This window comes from Sorex fumeus, unplaced genomic scaffold (assembly GCF_029834395.1).
Source record: "Sorex fumeus unplaced genomic scaffold, SorFum_2.1 ptg000043l, whole genome shotgun sequence".
NCBI classification, from domain to species: Eukaryota; Metazoa; Chordata; class Mammalia; order Eulipotyphla; family Soricidae; genus Sorex; species Sorex fumeus.
This window is the reverse complement of record NW_026606100.1, coordinates 26,274,394-26,296,743: the sequence shown is the minus strand read 5'-3', so window position 1 is coordinate 26,296,743 and position 22,350 is coordinate 26,274,394. Positions and strand designations below refer to the sequence as shown.

Sequence of the window (22,350 nt, the reverse complement as noted above, 5' to 3'; positions counted from 1 at the left end):
GGAGGGTATTTTGGGGAAAGGCAGAAGCAATAAAGGGGAACAGTAGAGGAAGGGAAGAAAATACTGTAAACACTTGGGCAGAGAGGGAAGGTGGACAACGTTGAATGTAACTGCAGCTTTCTTAAGAACTGGAAAAGGAATTCAGTATTTCATACAGTTCACAGAGCAGGTAGTCTGAGCTGACCTCTTCTCATTGGGCTCCCAAGGAGACTGGCCTCATGAAGCCATTGCTGGCATCCTGCTCAGGGAACCCAGTTTCACCCAGTAGGTGAGTTGTTAAGACTCCACCTTTCTCAGTGTCATTGGTCAGCTTACAGTTTTTCCTGGGAAACTATTTTGAAAGCTTCATAGTTTTGTGAAATATTTTGAAGTGAATTAGACTTTTTGCTAGGGGATTAGTTAAGAATCTGAATCTATCACACTCTTTGTAGAAATCTGATCAAGGAATAGATTTGGCACTTGGAGAGATAAGAGGGATGACCATCAGTTTATTTGTGCATGCAGACCCTACCTGGCTGTCACCAAAATGGGTTGAGTCCCAATAGAGTTCATCCAGAGCTTTAATACACAGTTCTAAAAGGCATAATTTAAAGTGCCATACAGACTTTTAATAATTTTGTCTGTGTCCCTCTTCCTGTTCAAGCAACCTGATAATTTTGTTCTGTTCTTGTTGTAATTTTGTGATATTTATGTTTATTCATCTTTGCACAGCTCCTAGAATGGATCACTCAGAGGTCCTGTTTGCAATTTTCATGTTTGACCTTGAAATGGTCTCACTCAGGGACTTTTCAGCAGCTTTGGAGAAAGGAGATTTTTTTTTTCTCCACAAATTAGAATTCTTTTTCCTTTTTTAAAAATTGGTTGCATTCTGTGATTGACAATACTGTTGTAATGGTTTCTCATGCCCATAATTTCAACACTATACTCGTCACCAGTGTACCTCCCACCCTCCGTCCCGGACCTTAATGATTAGGCCTTCCCTTTTAACCCTTCCACTCTCCCAACTAAGTTGTGTGAATCAGTTCTCCTGTTGTGTTTCCTTTGACCCTTCATTGCTGCCTTGCTGTATATCTGTAATTCCATACATATGAGTGAAATCATTCTGGATCTATCTGTATCTTTATGGCTGACTTTACTCAGTATGATGTCCACTAATTCCGTTAATGCCAGGACAAATTGGGTCCCCCCTTTTTTTCCCCTAACGACAAATTGAACTGCACAGTTTTTCGTTGTGTATATGTACCACAATTTATTATTTTGGTTTTTGGGCCACACCTAGAAGTGCTCAGGGGTTACCCTGGCTCTGTACTTGAATCATTCCTGGCTGGTTTGAGGAACCAGATGGGATACCAGGCATGGAACCCAGGTCAGCTGCATTCAATGCAAGCTCCATACGCACCGTACTATCTCTCTGGGCTCATACCCCAAGGTCTTGATCCCTTCATGTAAGTTGGGCAGTTGAATTGTTTTCTTATCTCGGCTATTATATTAAGCACTTAGATAACCATAGGTGGGCATACCCTTTTGAATTACTGTTTCTGTGTTTTAGGGCATAGATGCCAAGAAGTGGTCTTGCTCGGTTTTTTGGGAAGCCTGTTCCTATTTTTTTCTTTTCTTTTTTTGATAGATCTACATATTGCTTTCCATAGATGCTGGACCAGATGACATTCCCACTAACAGCGGATAAGGGTTCCTTTCTCACCACAACGCCGCCAACACTGGCTTTTTCCAGACTTTTTGATATATGTCATTCTCACTGGCAGGAGATGATATCCCAGTGTTGTTTTATTTTCCTTGTAATCATGAGTGATGATGAGCACTTTTTCATATGCCTGTTGGCCATTCATATATCATCTTTGGGAAAGTGTTATTCATCTCCTTGCCTCATTTGTGGATGTGGTCATTGGATTTTGTTGTTGAGTTTTGTGAATGCTTTGGAATGATTTTTTTTTAATCCTCCTTACAGTGTTGTGCGATGTCTTTTTTTTGGGGGGGGGGCTATTTTCCAATTTCAAGATATCTTAAGAAAGTTTCTCTCTTGAAAAATAACTTATCCTGACTGCATATTGAGATGCTTATTCTAGAGAATAGTGATGAAAAATAATCATTTAACTTCATTATATTTGACCAAGGCTTGCATATCAAGCTAGGAAAATGAAAAACATTTTGCTACTGTATTCACCCTATCCTTTCTGTGCTTATGTAGGTTTATATATATTCATATATTTGTGTGACTATATAGAGTATCTATTATGTACATATTTTTTTCCTGATTATTGTCTTCTCTTCCCAAACAAATCTAAACACCAAACTGGTGTACTTTTCAGTACAGTTTGTATCATGCCATCACAATTCTAATGCCCCTTCAAGATTTTGTGAATGTTTAAAATGGACGACTTTAGAATGTGAATTCACATTGCAACTCTCAAATCATTTTCGTCCTGTGATTCAGTTCTTGTATAAAATAAACAAATGACCTATTTTAGCAACCGTTTGTGTTCAAATGTTTATTTTTAAAGAAATATGGTATTAGGATCTATAGAAAAGTGTTTTATACTTATCACAAATTACATTTAGAACATTTCTGGACTGGAGAGATAGTACAGTGGGTAAGATGCTTGCCTTGCATGCCACTGACCCTGACTTTGATCCCCAATATCCCGTATAGTTCCCTGAGCCTTCCAGGAATGATCCCTGAGTCCAGAGCCAGGAGTAAGCCTTGATCTCTGCCTGCTGTGCCCCTCGTCACCTCCTCAGTGCTCCCCCACCCCCAAAAAAGAAAATCTCAGTAGATTCCAACAAGGATTAATGTTGAGGTTCCCATTAAGAGATTTTCCTCATTCAGCGTTCCTCTTCTCTAAAAGGACACTCACTGTTGCAATCATTGCATGTGAAACTACTTGAAAGCTTTTGCTGTGATACTAGACAACTTAATTTTTGTTTTTCTTTGGAGTTGTTTAAGAAACACCTTTTGTGTACATTATCCTATACAGAGAGCTTACTGCTTAGTGATCAGGTTTCAATTCAGATTACCAACACTGGTCAGTTAATAATGATTTGTTTGGAGCCATGCTTTGAGAATTTGTGTGCTGTATCCAAATCCATAGCTCTTAATTAACTAGTAGTATGAGATGAGCATTGAAGAGTGATGATATACCTATTAGCCTCCAAATAAAAAGAGTAGTTATGCATATGGTCTGTGACTACATTCAGATCTTTGAGTCATTCCTTCATATTATTTATACTTTTCCTGAATTCACGTGAAACTGCTTATCCTGACTCTTCTGCCAAAGCAGAATTAGTAATTCCTTTATTGCTGCTATAGTAACTCTGTATTATTTTAATTATAATACTTATTTCTTGTTAATCATTTACTTGTCTGACTCCCTTGGATTATGAGCTTCTTATAGCAAAGGACAATGGCCAGAGAGATGGGTCAGAGAACCGTACACGCTTTTGCATATAGGAGGACTGAATTCAGTCTCTTGGACTGTGTGGTTCCCTGAACCCCTCCAGGGATGACCCTTGAAAACAGCCAGGGGGCCGGAGCAATAGCACAGTGGAGAGGGCGTTTGCCTTGCACACAGCCAACCTGGGTTCCATCCCTGTCATTCCATTTGGTCCCCTGAGCATCGCTAAGAGTCATTCCGAAGTGCAGAGCCAGGAATAATCCCTGAACAGCGCCGGGTATGATTCCAAAAAGGCAAAAAGAAAAAAAAACCTGAGTGCGACCAAACTCTCCCCACCCCCTTTGGAGGGGGGGAAGGTGATGAAAACAGCCAGGAATAGTCCACAAGCTCTTCTAGGTGTGTCCCCAAAACCAACCACCACCCAAATGGAAAGGACAGGACAGGACACTGTTTTATCTATATCTCCTAAACACCTCATATCATGCTTGGTAAATGTCTCATATTTTAAAAAATGATGTTTCCTTGCTGACCTGAATAAAATGCCTTATTTTGAAAAGTGATTCATTTGTTAAACATTTGTTATGTGTGAAGATGAGGTGATTACTTGTAGTTAAGTTCTAGGGTGGTAATGGTGTGAATCAAAAGAAAGAGGAAAATGCTGTGGGTTGGAATATGCAAGTCAGTAATTTTTGCAGAGCAGAGGGATTGGGGTTTGAGTTTCTGTGTCTGAGAGAATAGTATCACTAAAAAAACAAGTGGAGGAGAGATTTAGGTGAGATATTTACTCCCATCCTTACCCTGCCTTTTGCTCCCTTATTCCTCAGACTCGGGTGCCTCAGTGCATGTGATGGCACCAAGGGATCACTTAAATTCATGGCCTCATACTGGGCCCAACTGCTTTTGGGTTACTCTGGGCTGCAGTACACAGGGACCACTCCTGACGGCGGGTACCAGGGATTGAACAGGTAAAGCATGTGTTCTAGTCCTAGAACTGCTTGCTGCTTGCTTTTTAAACTACCTTTCTCTTCAGAGAGAAAGGGGTTCTAAATCTTCAGGGGTTCTAACCCTGCAGAGCTCTAAAGATCCTCTGGATACTGGTGGTACTGAGGAATTGAACTTGTAGCCTCATACTTGATGGGCTTCTCTGCCCTGGTCAGAGTACCAGAAATTGCGCTTTGAAAATGATTTTGTTTTCTAAGGAGCAAGCCCAGCATTGGCAATGTGCAAGGCCAATGCCCTACTTACTCGTAGTATTACTCAGGCCATGGAAGTGTTTTTATTTTTTAATTATTATTTTTATCAATTTATTTAAACACTGTGGTTTATGACGTTGTTCATGGTGATTTATTAGTCATTCAACATCCCAACACCAATTTCAACACCACTGCTACCTTTCTTCATTTCTTCTTCTTTCTTCATTCTTCATACCCAATGTCTCCATTTTTTCCAACCACTCTCAAGCCTGCCCCTTTAGCACACACACAGTAATTTATTTTATATTGCTTGTTACCACTAAATGGCTTATGGAATTATTGAAAAATATTTCAGTAGAGGAAGGTTTGTGAAAATTGTTGTATCTCACCATGGGGACATTAAGTCTTTGTCTGAGGGCTTACTAAGCTGTTGTTGCAAGTTAAGTCTTCTGTGCTAATGTTTTTGTTAGTAGAGATTAGTCGGCTTCTATGTTACATCCTATCCAACGTAGTTCACACAATACTTCTGGATATAGTGTTTGGAGATGTTCCTCTAGAAAATCCAGAATATTTCAGCTAGGCAGCCCCGTGAGAGGTATGGTGACAGCTTTGGGGGGTGGGAGCAGCTGTGGGGGCTTTGGTAGGGCAGAAGCTGGTTTGCCCTCCTCCCAAGATTGTCCTGGACATTTTTGTAGCTAGTTGATATCTCTTGAGATTTATGAATGTCTGGAACAAGGCTGATAGGTGAGCTTACATGGCAGCAACACTGGGGCAAGGGTGTGGCTGCCAGGGCTCCCGGAAATATGGGAAGGTAGGAGGAGGTTGCCCATCCCATTCCAAGAAGGCCCCATGTTTCAGCCAGAAAAACTCATGTACCTGAAATTTTCTGTTTATTTTTAATAGAGAATTGAAGGTAAGGATTTGGTATTTGAGCTAGTTGAATCCTTTCCTCTGTTAGATGCTCCCTAGCATCCTATTTTATTATTGCTTGTTTGGTAACTTTTATTTGTTTTGTTTTTTGTTTGGGGGTCATACCCAGCAGTGTTCAGGGCTTAGTCCTGGCTCTGCACTCAGGAATCTTTCCTGGCAGTACTCAGGACCATATGGTATGCTGGGGATCAAAACCAGGTTTGCAGCATACGAAGACAAATGCCATACCCACTATATTTTCGCTCTGGCCCCTCAGTAACTACCTTTCCCTTTAGAAAACTCTAAAGACCAGTAGCGCAGAGAATAAGTCTTGTTTAAGAATGTACCGTCAGGGGGCTGGATCCGATAGTACAGCAGGTGCGGCATTTGCCTTGCAGGCAGCCAACCCAGGTTCAATCCTCGGCATTCTATATGGTCCCCTGAGCACTGCCAGAAGTAATTCCTGGGTGCAGAACCAGCAGGAGTAACCCCTGAGCATCGCTGGGTGTAACCCAAAGAGCTTAAAATTTTTTTTAAATAAGTAAATAAAAAATAAAATCAACTGTAGATTTAATAAATAAACGAATGTACTGTCATGGCCAAGAGAGGTTAGTATACTTGATTCATTTGCAGTCATCCTGTTTGGTCCCTGACATTACATAGCTTTCCCTGGCCACCTCTGGAGTGATCCTTGAGTAGTGAGCTCCACAAGGTGTAGCCTAAAAACAACAACAACAACAACCAAAAAGCCACCACCACATACACAAAAATGTAAAGGTGTCTTCAATTACAGCACAATTATTCGCACTTAATAGCTTCTTAGTAAGTCTTCAGTGACTTACCTTTTATACTTTTGCATTGCATCCTATGTTGTCCTTGATTTACATGACAAATTAGAGTTAGTAGTTTTAAAATTACTTTGATTCACTTCTCATGGAATCATTAAAATTCTAAACTTAAGAATTTTTGGGGAGTTCCCCCAGTTTTACCTTGAAAAGGTGAAGTCACCTTCCAAAGGTACTTGCAAGTTAAAATGTACAGGTATGGGGGCTGGAGCGATAGCACAGCGGGTAGGGCATTTGCCTTGCATGCGGCCAACCTGGGTTCAATTCCCAGCATCCCATATGGTCCCCTGAGCACTGCCAGGAGTGATTCCTGAGTGCATGAGCCAGGAGTAACCCCTGCACATCGCCGGGTGTGACCCAGAAAGGAAAAACAAACCAACAAAAAATTTTACAGGTATGGACCACATTTCACAGATCTACATGTAGTATTCATTGATACTATAAATGTTTTCGATATTCATGTGTATATAAAGTAGGATATATATGTAAAATCAGATATACAATAAGTATTACTGATAACCATATGTATGGCAGAGCCATTGGAGCCATTCTTCTTCAAAATACTTTACATACAATATTTGTTTTTATCTGGTAAGGGAAAGATGAAATAATGGCTTGAATGAACTGTGGAGGTTTCATAGTGTCGCTTTCTTTTTTTTGTTTTGTCATTTCTAATTCTGTGGCCTGTTACCTTGGAAAAGATTAGAAGGGACATAGAATTTTATTTGTGCTTTTTTGGTAGTGTTAGATCTTTGGAATTAAATGTTTAATATGAGGTTCTGGTCTGTTAATTGAGTTTGTTTTCTCCTTGTCAATATTAGCTTGGTGAATTATATTGGTTCTAGGTTTACCAATCGGTGGTATAAATCTTAGTATAATAAATGTTTTCTTTTAATGTTTTTTATCTTCTCTTCCACGCCCCCACAGTTTTTTTCTTGCCTTTGTTGTTTTTGTGATGAGGAAGGTTATATAAACACTCGGTCGAGGCGCTTGCACGTTTCTGAGGGTCATATCAGTCAGTTGTAGTCCTTTTGTATGCATTCTGGTGTTGCTTACCAGGGTGACCACACTGCTCATACATGTGCTAGCCGGAATCACACTTCCTGGCTATGCTGCTTACTGGGAGTTATGGCACTTTTTATTTTGAGCCATAGGCTGTGATGTTCGGTGACAGTTTCTTGCTCTGTGCTCAAGAGAACAGATGCTTAGAATCTGACTGGGGCCAGCTAAATGCAAGACAAGTACTTAATCATCAGATTAAAATAAAGTTGCAGTAATTTATTTTATACCTTCGCAATAGGTTTACTTTTGTTTAGAACAAATAGCAAATATACCTCTAAATTTAATGATAGAGGAATGTTCTTATTGATAGGCTTTAACTCTGGTAGAGGTTGCCTTGCATGGATGAGGCTCTAGGTTTCATCACTGGCACTGCAAAAATAAATACAGTAATTAATAATCTTGTTTTCTTTTCCTCCCCAGTATCAAGATAAAGAAGAAGTTGTCTTATGGATGAATACTGTTGGGCCTTACCATAATCGCCAAGAGACATACAAGTACTTTTCACTTCCATTCTGTGTGGGGTCAAAAAAAAGTATCAGTCATTACCATGAAACTTTGGGAGAAGCACTTCAGGGAGTTGAATTGGAATTTAGTGGTCTGGATATTAAATTCAAAGGTAAGTAACCCTTATTAGTCTTGGTAACGCAATTTAGATTATATACTGGAGTTTCTTAGCTTGGGTACTATTAACTTCTAATTGGGGCCTTTCCTTATATGAGGAACTGTTCTGGATGTACAAAGGAGGATGTTTACTAGAGTCCTTGGCCATCTACCCCTTATTTGAAGTAGTGTTCTCTGTGAGAACTGGAGGCAAAAATTTTCAGATAACTGCTAATTGTCTTAGAGAAACTCTGCTCTAGACCCACCCCCCAAAAAAGTTTTGATTTGTTTAGTCATTATTGTTAACAAAGATAGATTTGAATATAAAGTAATAAATAACTTGATAATAAATAACTTGATAAAGTCATGTATCCCTAATTTTTCCCTTTTGGGCTCGGGGGCTGCCAAGTGGTGCTCTGGAGGGCGGGGAAACCCCCACTGGCAAGTGTCAACTCGCTGGGCCATTGATTCAGTGCAAGGGCCCAAGGCGTTGATGCTGCTCAGAGGCCTCCAGGGCTGTACCCTGCAATGCTGATGCTTGGGTGGCCAGGTGGTGCCAGTCGTCAAACCTTTGTCAGGTATGTGCCCAGGCATGCCGTACTATCTCCTAGCCCCCTTAACTTTATTTGGGCGATTAACATGGTGCCAGGATTGAACCTGAGCTTTCCACGTGGCAAAGCTTGTGCTCCAGCTCTTTCAGCTATCACCCTGCCTCTCTACATATTTCTTTGGAAATGTGTTTCCTAGTAAACCCTCTGGTGATTAGACATATATATGGCTTGAAAAGCCTTTACAGAATCTTTCTGAAGCTGGTGTGGGGATATAATATGATATATGGAAACTCAGAAAGCTCACATCCAAACTTTTCTCATTGACTTAGAATGTATTTATTAGTGTATTATGTTAATTTATCCTCAGTAACTGTATTACGGAGGTATCTATTTTATTGGTTTTTTATTTTCAAGTGTATTTATACTTTTTATATATCTCTGGTCTGTTAGAATGTATTTCCTGTATGGAATTTCTGGCCCACACATAGCTATACACAAGTCTTATTCCTGGCTTTGCATTCAGGGATCAAACCTGGATTGGCTGTGTTTAAGGCAACTGCCCTACCCACTGTATTATCTCTCTGGCCCCATGGCATAGATCATTTTAAACCTGTGAGCAGAAACTTTAATAATTGACATTTAAAAAAATTGATGGGTCATGATTTTTCAATTAGAGTACAGATCTTATCATCAGGAGTTTTAATTTTCATCCTCTTTTTATTGGACTGATTTTAGTAAAGTTGTTTACTGCGGGTCAAGGAAGTGGCTCAGTGGTAGAGCACTTCTTACATGTATGAGGTCCTGATTTGTTTCCTGATACACCCCGCCCCACCAAAACAGGGTATTTGCTATAATTTTAGCTTCAATATATGTGTTAAATGAAGTTTCCCACTCCTTTTGCCATGGAGGGAGCCTCTCATGTGCTCAGGAGGATCTTGTCCCCTTCCGAGAAACCTGAGGACTCTGCTGCTCGTACCCTGCAGTACTGGGGTCACTAGGGCTACCCTGATGGTACTTGGAGGCTTCCAAGGCTGTGCTTGGGGAACCAGTTGAAGCTGAGGATTGGACTGGGTTGACTGTATGAAAGACACGTGCCTTCACAACCACTGTATCCCCTTTACTCTGGGTTGGCTATTTTGTTTGTTTTGAGGCCACACCTGGCAGTGCCAGGGCTTTATTTCTGGCTCTCTAGAGTTCTAGACTTTTGTGTTGGTTTTTTTGGTTTGTTTGTTTGACACTTTGGGGAGGAGAATGTAAAGTCAGGTTTTTAAAGATAATGTTAAATTTTGGCTTGACAAAATTATGTTTAATGTGTATGTTCTCTCCCTTTTCCATATTTGGTGCATATTTATAATTTACTAAAAGGAAATAGAAAATAAAAGCCCTGAGTTCTTTGTTGTTACTGTGGATCAATGTCACTTTTGAAATCCTCCTCACTGATTACTAAAGAAAAGTACACATTTGCCCGTCTTGAGGTGGAAAGTGTACTTAAACAGAGGAAGATAATTTACATGGACTGTGAAAGTAGCATATGTAAAAACCATAGAGGATAGTCAGGTGCCTCAGAGTTGGCAGTCCTTGGGTGTCATAGTTGAATCTTTGGCATAGATAGTCTGCTAAATTAATTGGCTAGATGAATAGGTAAAGGCAGATTAAATTTCTCTTTTTCCCTATAGCCACATTCAGAGTTGATCGTCCTTTGAAAAGTGTTCTGTGAAATTTCCTGGTCATTATTTAATAGCATTATGGAATCTCTTTTCTAGTTTGGCAGTGCTCCCTGCTTGCAAAGTCTGCACTGGAGTTTGTCAAGCAGTTTCCTATCAGGGATGCCATTAATGAAATAATTTTCCCCAGAATATATCATGACAGACTAATAGTGCTACAAAGATTAAGAACTCTATGTGAATAACAAATATTTCTTTTGTCAATCTTTCATTCCTATGTGTTTGATTTGTAAAGGTTCTTGTAAAGACATAATATGACAATTTTGGAAATTGACGTTATTAAAAGACTATTTAAACATGTATACATGCATATATCTTTTTGTTTTTAAACTAGAAGATTGTTTGGCTAAATGGATTAGTACTGTTTTATCAAAAGGATATCACTCACTCAGCTGTTTTAAGGAATTATCTTAAGTCTGTTGTAGAATACCTCTTACGGTTCATAACTTTCTTTTCCTAATTCATTGCTTTCTTTTCCTAGTACCTTAATTAGTAAAATGCTAAATTGAGAGTATTTAGAAAAAGTTAAAATAAGGACGCATTTAAGTTGGGTCATTTTTGAACCAGGCCTGATTTGAATATTCTATTCCACTATTTCATAGATGACAAACTTCTCATAGGTACCTTCTAAAATTACAGAATTTCCTAATTTTCCAGGGAGTGAGCCCCATAATTTTATTTATTTATTTATTTTGCTTTTTGGGTCACTCCTGGCGATGCACAGGGGTTACTCCTGGCTCTGCACTCAGGAGTTACTCCTGGCAGTGCTCAGGGAACCATATGGGATGCTGGCAATCGAACCCGGGTCGGCCGCGTGCAAGGCAAACACCCTACCCTCTGTGCTATCTCTCCAGCCCCCAAGTTCTATAATTTTAGAAAGTACTTCTTAGAACCTTTCATTGTGGAGTGGAAAAGCATCTACTTCCAGAGTCAGACTTGCCACAGCCCCACTGGTCTCTCTGCTTTTTGCCCTCCTTTGTAGTTGTGAGCAAATTATTTGACCTCTGACCTCATGTCCCACATTTGTGAAATACTACTTGATAAAATTGTCTTGTTTAAATAAAATAATGCATGTAGAGCATTTTCCAAGGTTTATGTTCAAGAAACGGTTACTATTATGAATACATATTTATAAGGTAAAGGTAAAGGCCCTCCCGTTGATCGTCGATTTGCTCGAGCGGGCCCAGTAACGTCTCCATTGGAGACTTTGTTGTTACTGTGTCTGGCATATCGAATACTCTCGGTAGCTTGCCGGGCTCTCCGAGAGGGGCGGAGGAATCGAACTCGGGTCGGCCATGTTGGCCGCTTGTAAGGCGAATGCCCTACCGCTGTGCTATTATGAATATATTGTTATCAGTAGCACATATTATTGCTATATTTCTAATGATTTTATATTAGCAATTTTGAAATGTTAAATTAGTTCATTGATTATGTGATTTGGCTTATCCTCAGGCTATTGTCCCTGGGGTAGTTTCCCATCCCATAGGTAGTTTAGTTCCAGTAGGTAGTTTAGTTACTTCCAGTAGGGCAGGAGCCAGGAGCATTCTTGTTCACTGTTGCATCCTTAGTTATTAAGATGTAGTAAGCTACAATGAATTGTCTGGCGCCTAGATAGGGGATACCTACTGCTGCTTAACCATAATTGATTCATTATGACATAGATGATCTGGGATAGTAATTTCTCACCAGGAGAGATCACTGCCCATTTTCTTTTCCCCCTTGTCCCATAGTTTAAGGAAGCATTGTTAAAAAGTAAGTTCTTGACAGTTTCTCTTTTTTTCCCCATTCTATTTATCTGTCCTTGAATTTTCTCTTTTGAACATCTCAGCATTCACAGAGAATCAAAATTGTTTTATAAATGTTTCTTCCACACTTTAATGAAACAGTATGTTAAAAGTATGTCAGGTATGGAAAAATGCTAGTGATTGCACAGACCCTACGTGTTTCTAGTTCGGTGATTCTCAAGTTTGATCCTTTTTGTCTGCACAATGAATTTATGAGATGTATTATTCCTATTTTTGAGATGAGGAGGTTAGGGCCCCAGACATTAAATTAATTACCTAAGGATCCTGATGGAAAATGACAGAGCTTGAATCCACCTTGGCAGTCTAGTGCTACAGTTTGAGTTTTCAACCTCTGTTGATATTTTCCTCTAGTTATTTTCACACCTGGATGGGACAAACCTGGTTGCCAAGGGTTGGAAAGGTATTTGATAGTGCCATGTCCTGTATCTTAGCCTGAAGATTTTTATTTAAGTTGATACTCCAGCCTTCTTCCACTCCCTAGATTTTATGGTTCTTGCTCCTTGATTCTGGGGCTTCTTTGGGGAAGTCCTTAGGCACATGAGAATGTTAAAGCAGCGAACCTATCTTATAAATACCTTTCCTGTATAAGTTTGCCTGTGTGTGTGTGTGTGTGTGTGTGTGTGTGTGTGTGTTCAGTTCTATAACTGGCCCTGACTTTTCAATAATTGTGGTGCCTATGCGTCGAGGAGTGTCTTGTTTTCTGTGATACCAGACCTTTTCCTTATAATGATCTCTTATTGGGCTGGAGCAATAGCACAGCGGAAGGGCGTTTGCTGAGCCGGGTTCGATTCCTCCGCCCCTCTCGGAGAAGCCCAGCAAGCTACTGAGAGTATCTCGCCCGCATGGCAAAGCCTGACAAGCTACCTATGACGTATTCAATATGCCAAACACAGTAACAACAAGTCTCAAAAATGGAGACATTACTGGGCCCGCTTAAGAAAATCGATGAACAATGGGAGGACAGTGTTTTGTGTTTTGATCTCTTATTTATTAGTAGTCATTTGCCGTTGCCCATTTGTCTTCCATTTTCCCAAATTTTGTTAGGTTTTTTTCTCCACTGTACTTTTGTTGTTTGTACATTCTTTTCATCACATCTTTCGTTATTTTAATGGAGTTTGAAGAGGGGAAGATGTGCGCGCCTGTTTAGGTTAATATGCCTTATTTCACTGACGTGTGGGAACAGGTTCACCCTGATAGTTTCATCTAAAGTGCTTTAGCTAGAAGAGATAATTTGAATCTTGTGTTGAATCTGAAATTTTAGTATTTTGAAATCTTGGTATTTGATTTCTTAAACCTTGTACAGTTGCATAATTTAAAAGCATGGGCTTTGGAGGATGGGGGTGGGGTAGGTAGGAGAAATTGAGCTCAGGGCCTTAGAGGTGCAAAGCATGTGCTCCACTACTGGGCTATACTTTTTTTTTGGGGGGGGTCACACCCAGCGATGCACAGGAGTTACTCCTGGTTCTGCACTCAGGAATTACTCCTGGCAGTGCTTGGGGGACCATATGGGATGCTGGGAATCGAACCCAGGTCGGCTGCGTGCAAGGCAAACGCCCTACCTGCTGTGCTGTTGCTCCAGCCCCTGGACTACACTTCTGATCCCAAGTGTGGGCTTTTTCTAAGTTGTATTGAAACTCAGGATAACATTATTTACTTCCAAGTTGACGTCTATTCTTTGTTGTTGAAGGAATGTGTGTGCATATACCTTTTTCCTGATTTTAACACTAGTCTAAAGGTTAGTATATGAAGTAAGGGAGCTTTACAGGTAAATATGAAGGAAATTAGATTCACTCAGATAGTATAATCAATAACATTATCTCCTGTCTTTCACTTTTGTGTTTGGCTCACCTCCAGCCAAGTTGGGGGCTACTCCCAGCTCCATGCTTTGGGCACTTTCCAGGAATTAAACCTGGACCTCCCACATGCAAGGAATGTTTTGTATAGGCTATTTGAGCTCTCTAGCTGATCCTTGGCTCTGTCTGTTCCCTCCTGGCACTGACAGGACTGACCTCCCAAGACCAGAGCCGGGCATAGTTCTTATGCATTGCCAGGTATGGCCCCCAGATAGCATCCCAATCCCTCAAAAACCAAACAAAAACAAAACAAAAAACAGACAATCACGCACAAAAACCCTATCGTATTGTTAGTGACAATTGGCTGTTTGATTCTAGCATGGGGATCAGTGACTTTGAAGAGGTGGCCCTGAGGTCTCCCACATCAGTTATCCGTGGCTGCTCAAGCCTGCCTCCTGCTTTGGTTTTCACTTTGGCCTGCGTAACTATATTTGCCTACTCTCCTTGGTTCCTTCTCACATTTCATGTAAGCCACATGTGGGAGTTCTTTTACCTGGTCTCCTAGTTCCTACTATAGGAACCCTTTTAAAGCAACTCATGTTTTTACCCTTCTCTGCTCAACCTGGTTCTTTCTTTGTAAAAGTCCTAAATTCCGTTTTTTTTTAATTGAACCACTGTAAGATACAGTTACAAAGCTTTCATGTTTGAGATTCAGCCATACAATAATCAAACACCCATCCCTCCACCAGTGCAAACTTTCTACCACCAATGTCCCCATTATCCCCCCGCCCCCCCATCTCAGTCCTCACCCTGCCTCTATGGCACACAATTTCTCAGCTACTCTCTCTTCTTTTGGGCATTATGTTTTGCTGGAATTTTCCCACCACCATTTAAGCCTGCCTTTCAGGGGCAGACGCTAATCATCTATTTTCCATTGCTCATTTTGTATGTCATGAGTGGTCATGTGGCCGCATAAGCAGCTGTGCACTTCTGAAAATCTAATATTGTGAATGGTTGGGTTCCAGAGATATCTCTGTAGGTTGGGTTCCAGAGATATCTCTGTAGGGAGCTAATCCATTTTGGGATTCAGTTGGAAGTTTCTGGGTCCAGGCTATTGGTGCGTCAAGATGGCAGCTGGAGGTGGGTTGTGGGTGTGACATCCAGCTTTAAGAGCAGACAGGAAGCTGGGGTGGACTTCGTAGATCCACTGCTGAGATGCAGCTTGGAGACTTAGTTCTGGAACCCACATACTTGGGCCTTGCTTGTGGAATCTCTTGGTCGCCAGGATTCCATCTGGAGTAGACAGGGAGATTGCACCTGCTCCATTTGGGGTGCCCCGGTGAAATCTGCTTGGTAGATTCATGGGGCCTGGAGAAATCTCCAATGCTATGGTGCCCTCCAGGACTCGCTGCTGCTGTGTCTCTGGGCCCAGGCTGGGAGGCAGGTTGTGGGCATGACATCTGGCATCAGGAGCTGACGATGAGCCTTGGGAAGGACTGGTTGGCTCTGCTGCCAGCAGGCAGCTTGGAGAAAAGTCCTAAATTTTTGCTGTTTAAAGTACCTGGTTATGCATCAATGTCTTTGTGATTTTCTTCTCCTACTTTGAGAATGAGAGTAAGTAAGTAAGTAAAGGCCCTCCCGTTGATCATCGATTTGCTCGAGCGGGCCCAGTAACGTCTCCATTGGAGACTTTGTTGTTACTGTGTCTGGCATATCGAATACTCTCGGTAGCTTGCCGGGCTCTCCGAGAGGGGCGGAGGAATCGAACTTGGGTTGGCCATGTTGGCTGCGTGCAAGGCGAACGCCCTACCCACTGTGCTATGAAAGTATTACCCTATTTATTAATTATGAGTTCTGCTATCTTTGGCGTGAAAGTTTTGGAATTTTCTACTCTGGGCTAAGGTATAATAAGGAGAAGATGTTCTGTTTATTGAAGATTGAGAAGATAGTCTTGCAATTGCTGGTTGTGAGGATGTAACTCATTTTGCTATTTCTCAGTATAATACTATTGATTAATGTTGGTTTAACTAAAGTTTAAGAAGCTGTTTTGTGTTTTGAGCCACACCCAGTGTTTCTCGGGGCTTATTCCTGACTGCTCTGGCAGGGCTGAGCTACCTACCATATGTGGTATCTGGGATTGAACTCTGGTTGGCTGCATGAAAGGCAAGTGCCCTTCCCACTGTACTATTGCTATGGCTGTTTTAGAAGTCTTAATCAACATATAAATGCTTTTCTAGAAACGTTTTTGGCTTGACTGGAGAGTTAGTACAATGAGTAAGGCACTTTTCTAGCACATGGCTGACCCTAGTTTCATCACTGATACTCCGTATGTATGTTCCCCTTCCCCCTTCCCCCAGAGTTGGAGTGATCTCTGAGCACTGTCAGGTGTGCCCCCCAAAAAATAAGAAAATGAACTCAAAAAAGTGTTTTGGCCCATGTTTGGCTGTTCATGAAAGTGGCTCCTAGCTGTGTTTGCAGGACCATTGAGATGTTGAGGATAGAGCTTGGGTCTCCCATGGGCAAAGCAGAAGCTATCTTCCTCACCTCAACATTGAAGAAGTTTCTTGAGAACTCTTTACTTCTTCATTCTAAATAACTTTTTTTTTCTTTTCTTTTTTGGGTCACACCTGGCGATGCACAGGGGTTACTCCTGGCTCTGCACTGAGGAATTACCCCTGGCGGTGCTCAGGGGACCTTGTGGGATGTTGGGAATCGAACCCGGGTTGGCCACATGCAAGGCAAACACCCTACCTGCTCCAGACCCTAAATAACCTATTTTGTAGCACTGTCCTGTAGCATTGTTTGATTTGCTGAGTGGGCACCAGTAACATCTCCGTTGTGAAACTTGTTACTGTTTTTGGCAGATCGAATACGTTACGGGTAGCTTACCAGGCTTTGCCTTGTGGGCAGAATACTCTCAGTAACTTGCCAGGCTCTCTGAGAGGGGTGGAGGAATCGAACCCAGGTCGGCCACGTGCAAGGCAAATGCCCTACCTGCTATGCTATCACTCTGGCCGGAACCTATTTTATATACAGTAAAACTTAAAACAGCTGTGTTTTTATTCTTGATTTTCCTTAATGCATAAGTAATACACAATTTCATCTTTTTGATGGGCTAGTGTGTTTTTAGGTTTATTGCATTTAAATTATTTGAAGTCCAGAATCTTTTTTCCTTTTTTTTTCTTGGTTCTATTGTTTTGGGGCCATTCCAGCTGGTGCTCTGGACTTCTGTGCTCCTGCTTCTGTGCTAAAGGATTACTCCTGTTGGTGTTTGTGAAACTATATGGGGTGCTGAGGATTAACTGTGTGCATGGCAAGCACTCTACCCATTGTACTGTCTCTAGCCCTGGAAGCCCAATTTTAAAAAGCATATAAAGTAGAGAGTATCTGGGGTTTTTTGGTTTGTTTTTGCAGTAGAAGAGCTTAGCTTTAGGTTTGACACTACAGTAGTCAAGAAGGGAAATAATTTCTCTCTAGAGGATTTTTGGGGAATTTATAAATAGTGAAGCCTGCTAGATTGTGGGCCTTTTAATCTTCCTAATTATGAAGTCACCAGTGTTCCCTCAGAGACTCTGTGGCCTCTGGTGACTTTGATTTCCAAGAATGTTTAAATTAGTATCTTAGAGATCTTATAGCTAGAAATTGTTTTGTTTAGGTTTGTATGTTTGTATTTTTGATGGTTTACATATATTCAGTGAGAACCTCGTGTTCAGATTTTAATTTTTAAAATTAATTTATACATTTAAAATTACTTTTTAAAAATTTTATTTTTATTTATTTATTTATTTATTTTGCTTTTTGGGTCACACCTGGCATGCAAAGGGGTTACTCCTGGCTCTGCACTGAGGAATTACCCCTGGCGGTGCTCAGGGGAACATGTGGGATGCTGGGAATCGAACCTGGGTCGTCCATGTGCAAGGCAAACGCCCTACCCACTGTGCTCTCTCTCCAGCCCCTTAAAGTTACTTTTTAAAATATTTTTATCTCTTTATGAGATGTATTCTTATCATACTAAGATAATCTTTGAAAATAAGGATTGAAATTCTTTTACTGTGAAAAATATTAACATAACAGCAACTTTTTTTTTTCCATTTTGGGTCCACACCCAGTGATGCTCAGGGGTTTCCTGGCTCTGCACTTAGAAATTATTCCTGGCAGTGCTCAGGACGCCATATGGGATTTGGGGGATCAAACCCAGGTTGGCTACATGCAACCTGGTTGCTATACTATCTCTCCAGCCCCTTAAACTTAGATCAAAAAGAAGAGAATTTTAGGGGATGGAGCAGTAGCACAGCGGATAGGGCGTTTGCCTTGCACGTGGCCAACCCAGGTTCGATTCCAGCATCCCATATGGTTCCCTGAGCACTGCCAGAGGTGATTCCTGAGTGCAGAGCCAGGAGTAACCCCTGTGTATCGCCAGGTGTGACCCAAAAAGCAAAAAAGAAAAAAGAAAAGAATTTTATACTGATAGTCCCCTGTCCTGCCCATTTAGATCACTGAAGTTCAGCTGTGAGTAGTAATTTTAACTTCAGAAAATGCTGTCTTCTTTCATGTATTTTTTTCTGAAACTTTTTTGTTAAACCAATATGCTAATTTAAAATTTTTATTTCATGCAGATGATGTGATGCCAGCCACCTACTGTGAAATTGACTTAGATAAAGAGAAAAGAGATGCATTTGTGTATGCTATAAAAAATCACTACTGGTACCAGATGTACATAGATGACTTACCAATATGGGGTAAGTATTGTTTATTATATTTGATGTTTGGGGGTATTTGCCTAATAAGCAAGATTTATGTAAATGACTGTTAAAGTGAGTGTGCACTGAATTTTGGTAAACATACTTTTGTTGTTTTCCACAGATGAATTTTAATACCAATTTTATGATCCCCTGTTACTTGAAGAGTTTTTGACATGTCAAGCTTTTATACATTATCATTTTTCAAAGTCTGTGGAATGAATTACGCCCTCTATAATTTGAAATAGCTCTTTTTAAAAAAAATCTTATTATAGGTTTTATTTCTCATGAGTATATATCAGACTTTTCTTTCAAATACTTTCAAATATCATCAAAGGGAACAGTGGATATACAGGGGTTTGGGCACATGACACAGGTTCTATCCCTCCACACCATCTGTCTTATGGGGCAGTGCCAGGTGTGGTCTTTCAGCATCATGAGCAGCACGGAGTATGACCCTGGTGATCTGCCAGTGTCACAGGGCTCTTAATTGTTGGCCTGATTGTATCTCCTGGCCATCACTTGAGGCTCTCCCCTACTCATTCGTGGCCAAAGCAAAGTAAAACAACAGATACCATCAAAGGATATTAAAGTTTTATTTTGACTTTCTCGTGTAATTGTGGTAATATGTTAAATTTTTAGTTTAGTTTTGGAGGGGTTGTTTTTGTTTTGGGGCCTGGTGGGGCTTGGGGGACCATATGGGGTGTCAGGGATCCAACCAAGTTGGTCATGTTGCAGGGCAAGTGTCCTACCCTATTCTATTATCCCTCCAGCCCATGGTTTTTTGATGTGATAATCTCTTTTATTTAGGACCTTTTCTGGTGTTTCTGGGGCTTTGTGCTCTGACTCACTCCAAGCAGTGCTTAGGGAACCGTGTATTGGGGATCAAAGCCTGACTTCTAGCATGCAAAGTATGTGCTCCAGCCCTTCAGGATAACTCCCCAGTACCTAGTCTCTTGTGTATCTTTTTTTTTTAATGGTTCATTGTTATTTTTTAAAACTACATGTTTGGATTTTTGGTTTTCTTCTTCTTTTTTTAATGTTTAAGCAGTCATTTCAGTAAGAGAAGAGTTGTGGCATAGTTAATACAGACTTAATGCGCAATCTAAAAATTGGTTAGTCTTGATTAAATTACTTCAGTGCAAAGCATAGCTATTTATAGTCAGCCTGTTTGATGCCTTTGAACCCCTGTTCTTATCATTAATATAAGACAGTTATCATTCATTTTATAATTAATATTCTTAAATGTTAGGCTGCCGTATTCATGAACAATAAACTGAAAATAGAACATTTCAGATCAGAATTCATTGCAAGAGAAATTGGAAGTTACTCATGATTGAATTATATGCATCACTACTATGTTGCTTGGTAATTAAGACTAGTAAACAGTTTATATAAGTGAATATTACAAATGAATTCATATTGCATTATCAAAAACATTTCTGTGATTGGCTCTGAGTGTAGCAGAAATAAGTGCTGAATTCACTAAAGATATCTGCCTGTTGTTCAAGAGAACTTATTTGTATTTCTAGCCTCAAATATATTTAAATGTGAAGTAATATCACCTTATGTAATGTGTTACTTCTTTTGTAGGTATTGTTGGTGAAGCAGATGAAAATGGTGAAGATTACTATCTTTGGACGTACAAAAAACTTGAAATAGGTTTTAATGCAAATCGAATTGTTGATGTCAACCTAACTAGTGAAGGAAAGGTCAAACTAGTTCCCAATACGAAAATACAAATGTCATATTCAGTAAGTATTGTAAAATAATTATGTAGGAGAAGTGTGGCCTAATGTCAGTAATTGTGTTTCAGAATTTTAGTGTATGTGTTGTGGGGGTGGGGGTTGGTCCGTGGGTCTGTGGTTCTTGTTCACTTAAACACAGTGGAATGTTTGAGGAATACAGGTGAAGGCTTGTAGTTGAGAGCAAACAACAAAGCGTGAGGGAGTTGCAGGGGCACCAGCATGCACAGTTAACTCTGTTCACCATTCTTGTGTCCCCCAAAAAGAATTTTATGGGGGCTGGAGCGATAGCACAGTGGGTAGGGCATTTGCCTTGCATGCGACTGACCCGGGTTCGGTTCCCAGCATTCCATATGGTCCCCGAGCACCACCAGTAGTTAATTCCTGAGTGTATGAGCCAGGAGTAACTCCTGAGCTTTGCCAGGTGTGATTCAAAAAGCAAAAAAAAAAAAAAGAGTCCTGGAGGCAAGTGGAAGAAACTAACACCCAGCTTGCAAGAGTAAAGTGAAGAAAAGAGAAAGGACATTCCCATAAGCTTAGGGAGTAGGGATGAAATCAGGGGCACCAAGTCTGTCTTCATTTCTCCTCTTTTATGGTTCAGACTTCCTGCTTTTCTATTCCCTCCCATTCTCTTTGCCAAATAGATGGTTTATCTAGATCTGAAGTCCTGACTATATTTGTCCACTTTTATGGGTGCCTTGGTAGCAATTAAATTAGCAGTTGGAGCCAGGGCCCAGTGGACATGACTTTGACATGTGTTATAATGTTTGTATAATGACCAGCAGTCACTAAGAGGTCACCTAGAACTGACCTGTGCTCACTCTCCCTGGTTGTGGCAAAGACAGAGACCTTGCAGGATGTCACAACTCTGGTGATGTTTTTCACTCCCCTGAATCAGGATTGGTGCTAGACTTGGAGCCTTCCTGTCAGGACGTGTATTTAACAGTGCCTATCCTTCTTGTGCTCATGTCCTGACACATACCATTTTCTGTTGACCTCCCTTAACATACACATGTAAATGTTTGATTAATCGGTAACATTTTGTAAATGTTCTAGAAATTTTGGACATGTGGATAAATGGAAGCAATAGGTTATCATTAAACGATTTCTCTAAGGGTTGGATGTGGCTCAGTGGTAGAACACATATCTCACATGTGTAATGAAGACCCTGGGCTCCGTTCTCAACTGATTAGGTGTCAGGGGTTGCATACTTGGCTGTGTCTCGTTGGGGGTTGTGTCTGCTTGGTTGTCAAGCACAGGAGGTCACACACTCTTGTAGTATAGGGAGTGCAGTGCCAAGGACTAAACTCATGCCAATTTAATCAGCCCTTTGCAACTGATCCTGGGTCCCAGGGTTATGTTTTTGTATTGTGTTTCTTACTTTTCTTCCTGTTTGCTATTGCAAATAGAGATGATGCTGTATAGAGACTTGTTCAATTTTTTATATTCAGAAAATTGCTTAATGGGCATAGTTTATGTTTCGCTTTTTATCAGTTGGAATAAAGTACTTTTTAAGTAAGAGTTTCTCAGTAAGTTTTACAATTGTCAAGTTGTTTCATGAGAAAGAAAAGAAGTCCAATGTAAATAACCTCTCTTCACTAGTTTTTCTTTTTCTCTAGTAACTGGACTGAGTCAATTGCTAGTAGCCAGTTCTGAAAAAAAAATTCAACTGTTTGCATGTATACCTAGTGCAAATAACACTTGCAAAACTGGACTTATAAGAATTTGAAAATTTTAATAGAACTTGTGCAATGTCATACTTATTTATTGGTGTTAGTGGTTAATCCTAAGGCATGCCATGCAAAGAATTCCATCTAACAGTAAGCCACACCTCAACTCCTAATTTGTTAATGATGTATTTAATTTAATTCTTATATCATTAAGTTAGCATATGAAAACCAGCAGAAGCTAATATTCTTTATGAATTGAAATGATCCCTCTAAATAAAGTTCTAAGTTTTGTAAAATACAGAGA

The 22,350-nt window shown here is 40.4% G+C and overlaps 1 protein-coding gene across 1 annotated transcript in view; it reads left to right on the top strand.

Annotated features, from left to right (window-relative positions):
- Nucleotides 1–22,350, top strand: part of TM9SF3 (transmembrane 9 superfamily member 3) — a 61,930-nt gene that overhangs the window by 6,781 nt on the left and 32,799 nt on the right. The window contains exons 2-4 of the mRNA XM_056120370.1: nucleotides 7,840–8,035; nucleotides 18,509–18,631; nucleotides 20,225–20,385. Of these exons, the coding sequence (XP_055976345.1) occupies nucleotides 7,840–8,035; nucleotides 18,509–18,631; nucleotides 20,225–20,385 (480 nt within the window). The remainder of the gene's footprint in view (nucleotides 1–7,839; nucleotides 8,036–18,508; nucleotides 18,632–20,224; nucleotides 20,386–22,350) is intronic.